The sequence below is a fragment of the Temnothorax curvispinosus genome, unplaced genomic scaffold (assembly GCF_003070985.1).
Source record: "Temnothorax curvispinosus isolate PA1 unplaced genomic scaffold, ASM307098v1 QBEX01016833.1, whole genome shotgun sequence".
Lineage (NCBI taxonomy): Eukaryota > Metazoa > Arthropoda > Insecta > Hymenoptera > Formicidae > Temnothorax > Temnothorax curvispinosus.
The window spans coordinates 1-5,581 of NW_020226613.1; the positions used below are offsets into that span (position 1 = coordinate 1).

Genomic DNA, 5,581 nt, shown 5'->3' on the forward strand with positions numbered 1-5,581 from the left:
TAGGCAATCGACTTGTAGGCAATAATTTTTGTGCGCAAACGAATTGTCGGCAAATGAGATGTTGGCAAACGACACTGTAGGCAATTGATTTGTAGGCAATTGGGACCCTCTCGTAATAATGTATATATGTTAATTTCTGGATACGTTTATAAGTGTCTGAAAAAAAGGTTAAACATCTTTACGCGTATCAGAATAGGTTATATGCAAGTGTCAAGTAAAGGTTTTTTAATTATTAGATATATTTTATTATTTATGTATGCTTCCAACATTTTATTAATCTTTTTATTAAATGTATAATTAAAATTCAGAAACAGCTGGTTTAGGAAAAAATATCTTTAATTTTATTTTTAATCGATCAAAATATAGCCAATTACACGAAAGAAAAGTAAAAAAAGGGTGATTCAGATATATTGATTTAGTGATAAAAGAAAGAAACATTGAGAAACATAAAGATAGATAGTTTTGTTCTATGATTTTAACTGCACACTCATAAAAATTGATGTAAATTTACAGAGGAAATTTATTTATTTTTTTGATAATACTGAATTTTTCTAGATCTTTACTTATGCATTTTTTCTCTTGTTTCAGTTAAATATACAGGAATTTTATGAAAAATTAACTGCAGAATCTAGTATTTTTACAGATTATTTGTAAATTAGCTCCCGGTATTGTTAAATTTATCCATAACATTACATGTGCTAAAATTTTATTTCTATAGAGTAACTCCGGTATATACGCCACACCTAATAAAAGCTTAATTTATCGAGTACTATCTACTATGTTTAAGGCAAATGAGTTATACAATAAAAACTTTATATTGTCTACTACTATAAAAAATTAGAAATATAAAATATTTATTCTTTGTATTTAACAAAAAGAATTTAGAAACCCTTGCATTTTTGCCATATATCCTATAGGAGTGGAATATATGACATTCATGGGTGAAATATATGCCTTATAAAAAATTACAAATAATGTTTATAAATAAGGCAATAAAATATCATATTAAGTTATAAAATGTGTGTAAAAAAGTTTATCAAGGTAAGAATGATAAACAAATTATAAAACCTAAAAATTTTTAAAATAAAATAGACGAACGATAGATGCATTAATAGTATATTGTACAACTAGCGGGAAAAGTGGCCGATTCTGAATGAGTGTGAAGTTGGTCGCACGAGCGAAGCGAGCTTCGCTCGTGCGACCATCACACTCATTTGGGCTCGACCACTCTTCCCACGAGTTGTTTATACTATTTTTCCTAACAAGAGCGTGAAACAAGCCGCTTTTCGCACTTGTTTTACAATTTTATTTCTCCACTAGTTGAGAAATGGCTCCATTTTTCAACTAGTGGAGAATTGGATCGTTTTGCTCACTCAAAACAAGCGCGAAAAGCGGCCCATTTCACGCTCGCGTTAGGAATGATTATTGGTACACGATCCAAAAAAAAAAGGAAAAAGAACACATAAGAGATTTTGATTTTTACGGAGTGTCTGTACTATTTACTACGTTTACGCGGAGCGTTACTTCTGTAGTCTAGTAACTTACAATAATTCACTCGTTTACGCGGAGTAAATTATCGTAAGTTACTACAAAATCCTGTTTACGCGAAGGAATTATCGTAAGTTACTACAGAAAGTAACGCTCGCGTAAACATAGTATATGCATGGCATAAATCCCACACGCTAAAAAATCCGTATATCTCAAACAGGTGAGATACTAATAAAAGATATCAAGCTAAACAAAAAATACAAGAGCTATGCACTTGTATTTTGCTGTATTCCATCCTTTACTATCGCTCTACACTTATGTATCATGAAATAACCATTATAAACACCGAAAATCCAAGTGTAACGCATAAACGTCTAAAAAGAACATATATTAGACAGAAGCACTTTTTATGTGTTTCTTTATGTGTGTTAAATTACATCATTTAACACGTTTAATCATATTAAATTAAAAGTTAATACGTTCAATCGTGTTAAATGACGTAATTTAAAACAACAAGAAATGTATAAGAAGAGCTTTAGTTAATAACACACTTGAATTTGCAGTGAAACCTTTTACATTCCCTGCAGTAATCATTTTACGTAGGTCGCAATACATGATCGTGCTACTTACTACATTGAGAAATCGATTCAACTCATGACTGTTTCGTTAATATTAACAAAAAAAGTGAAATTACAACACAATACTAATATGGCATAAAGGCAGTATGAGATTTTAGTCTCAGTATAGCGTAGTATTACGGTATATACGAAATCATTGCAGTAATAGAAAATTAAGTGGCCAAATATCTGACATCTGTAGTATCTGTGAGATGTGAAATTTGCGGCTTTACTTGTAAAAACACAAAATCTACAATTAAACACCATAATCATATAATTCCTTGAATAGCGATTATATCGAAAATTGCTATTTTATATTAGAAATAATGTGATCAAGTAAATATTAAAATAAATCAAGTACTTTTACCACCAGACAGTAAACCGATAAAATATTAAACAAAAACTTAATTTTATTTGAAGTAAGTTTAACGTTTTGAGATAAAATTACAAAAATTACTCTGTATATTAACTGCATAAATTAAAGGTTAAAAATGACCACCGATTTTCACAGTAAAATGATAACATATATTTTTATCCGTGTAGAAAAAATTGACTTCAAGTTGACAAAATAATTTTACTGTTAAAAAAATAATGTACAAAAAGCGGAACATATGTTATACTTCTCTAATATTTTATTACAATATAATATTTTATGTCACAATATTTCTAATATTTATGTCAACATTATAATATTTATGTCACAAATTTGTTTATAACACGATATAAACAATTTATATTATATTTTCCACGCAATGTATTTTACTTGTAATTATTATTATTGATAATAATGCAATTAATCGTATTAATAAAGTATAATGTAATATAACTGTATTTTAGGTAATTGCAGATGATAAACGTCTAGAAGAGGTAGCAAAGAGATTCGAAACCGATGGAGAAACAATACAGGCATGTTTACAAGAAGTTGAGGCAGACTCGGGTAAATCATCCAAAAATATATAAATCAATTTACAAATAAATCTAATTCTTATTATTGTTTTATTATCGTTATTTTCTTCTTGTTATTATAGAACTTTAAATTTTTAATTCTATATACCTATATTAAAAATTCTTAATTTTAAATTTATAGTTTAGAATTTAAAATTTATACGGAAAAATAACTTAAAAAATATAAAATCTATTATTATATATAATTTCTAAATTTTTAGAAAGAGAATAAATTTAGAAAAAAATTCTTAAATAATAAAATACAATAAAATTCTATATATATTTCAGTATTAAAATATTTTTTTTATATAAATTTTCAAAATTATAATTAAAAATTTTTTTTTCAATTTTTTAGAAGAAATAAGTACCTTAATTGAGAAGTGGGATGAAGCACAGGATGATGCTATCAGTGACGATGCCAAACAATCTCTAATAAAATACAGTAATTTCCTGGGTTGTATATTACAGAAGAAGGGAATGGTAATAATTTGCGATAATTATTATACTCATCCCTCCAGTATATAATTATTGGACATACAAAATTTTGATAACAAGTACAAAGCTGGATGCATATTAAACCATTATTTCCCCATTATATTTTTATTAAAGTGCATAATAAAAGATATTTCTTATTTCTATAAACACAAGTTTGTTGTAGAAAATTAACTGAAATTTTCATATTTAAACTTTATATTTTTCTCATGCTATAGAATTTCAGTTCAATGTTTCAAAAACTTAGAACATATTACAGATTCAATTAATCATAGAAAACATACACATTAACAAATATGAATTTATTCATCAATGTGTACGTCAAAACAAAACAAAATATGTGCATAAAATAATATATAATAAAAAAATAAAAACAATACATAATAATAAACATATTCTCAATAACATATAATATATAATATTAAATTATAACATATAATATAATATATTGTCTAACATAAGTTTACTCAAAATTGAGTAGAACAATGGTAATAATTTATTTTTTAAAGATGTAAATAAGTAACGCATATCTACTTTATTTACGTTTAAAAGATTAAATTGCCATTATTCTACTCAATTTTGATTAACTTTATGCATAGACTTATATAACAGACTGAGCATTCCCATTGGAGCCAAGCTCAAAGGATGTAGAAATATGTTGATATAAAGAAATATAAACCCTGGTGCTTTCTTTATTCTTCGAGCTTGGCTTTAGCTCTCTAATGGAAATGCTCACAGTCAGTCTATTAAATGTATAAATCTAGACCTACAGGAATCCGGGACATAATGAAAATGCTAAGGGGTCTAAAAAAGTTTGAAACATATTAAAAATAAATAAATAAACTTGGTCTTGTACCAAAATATTCTTTGAAATAAATCACTACAGATAATCGATATTTACACAGATACTTTACTAAATCAACAAGAAAAAATTATTTAATAACGAATGTACATGTATTTACAATAATAAAAAGTAGAATTTTATCATTATTTATTTTATGCAAATGTATATCAAAGAAACTGCAACTCATTGTCAGTCGCGGAGAGCACAGCGAACGCATTAAACAAGTCAATTTGTAGCATCTTTTAGTTAAAAGTAATATGAAAACTGATAACGCGGTTAGAGACAAGTGTAATAATTTCGAAACATTTCATCATGGCAGCATTTCTGTAAAAAGATATCGAACCATAATCCATTATGCCCCGTGGATCCGTTATCCCCCGAGTTCTCCTATAAGTTTATATCAGACAATATAGAACAAGTTATGATGTCCTGTGTTTCTTTCGTTCATTTTAGATAAAAGAAGATGGTACGTTGGTTGTAGATAAGCTAATTGAAAGTGTCGAAAAAGACAATGATCTACCAAAACCTTCAAATAAAGAAGGTTTAACAAAATGCCTCAATTTACGTAAGTAAACTTAAAACAATATACAAATTGTTTCTCTGTTTCAATTCTTTCTCTCTTGATTTTGTTATAACTTACATCAAACGACGCGATTGTACATGTAAAAGGTGATTGATCACGTGATTACGTCACTGCATAAATACTGAGACCAAAGTTATCTGGAATTTTCATGTCAAATGAGTTTTCGGAATAAAATATCTCAGACACTAAACCAACGTTTTGCAAAGCTATTTTTAATTTGAAACTAAAATGGAGGTTTATAAGTTAGATTATAAATATTTTGGAATTATGTCTGTTAAGTTAGCACCCCCCCCCCCCCACAAAAAAACGGAATAACACATATGTAGAAATTAAGTGCTCTTTATGTGCTAATTATGTGCTCTATTCGCGATTTTTGTGCTCGAGCAGTTTCGCGGGAAATCGCAATTGAAAGTGGGGGTGCTGGCTTAACGTAAGCTAGCACCCCCCTTATTAAAATTACATATAAAATAAAAAACTCAATATGCTAGAATTATGTGCTCTTTATGTGCTTTTAAATGCCTTAAACAAAATTAGTCTATCTATAATAGTTTAAAAGATATACGCAAAAAAAGATCTACATACTACTGATATAAGATTAAAGTATCAGTTAAA

At 27.6% G+C, this 5,581-nt stretch overlaps 1 protein-coding gene across 1 annotated transcript; it reads left to right on the forward strand.

Annotated features, from left to right (window-relative positions):
• Window positions 1-2,942: 2,942 nt before the first annotated feature.
• Window positions 2,943-4,974, forward strand: LOC112467074 (the record flags this gene model as incomplete). Its single annotated transcript, XM_025035540.1, has 3 exons — window positions 2,943-3,042; window positions 3,406-3,530; window positions 4,840-4,974. Coding segments are annotated over 3 exons (345 nt in total), but the record flags the coding sequence as incomplete, so codon positions are not given.
• Window positions 4,975-5,581: the final 607 nt, after the last annotated feature.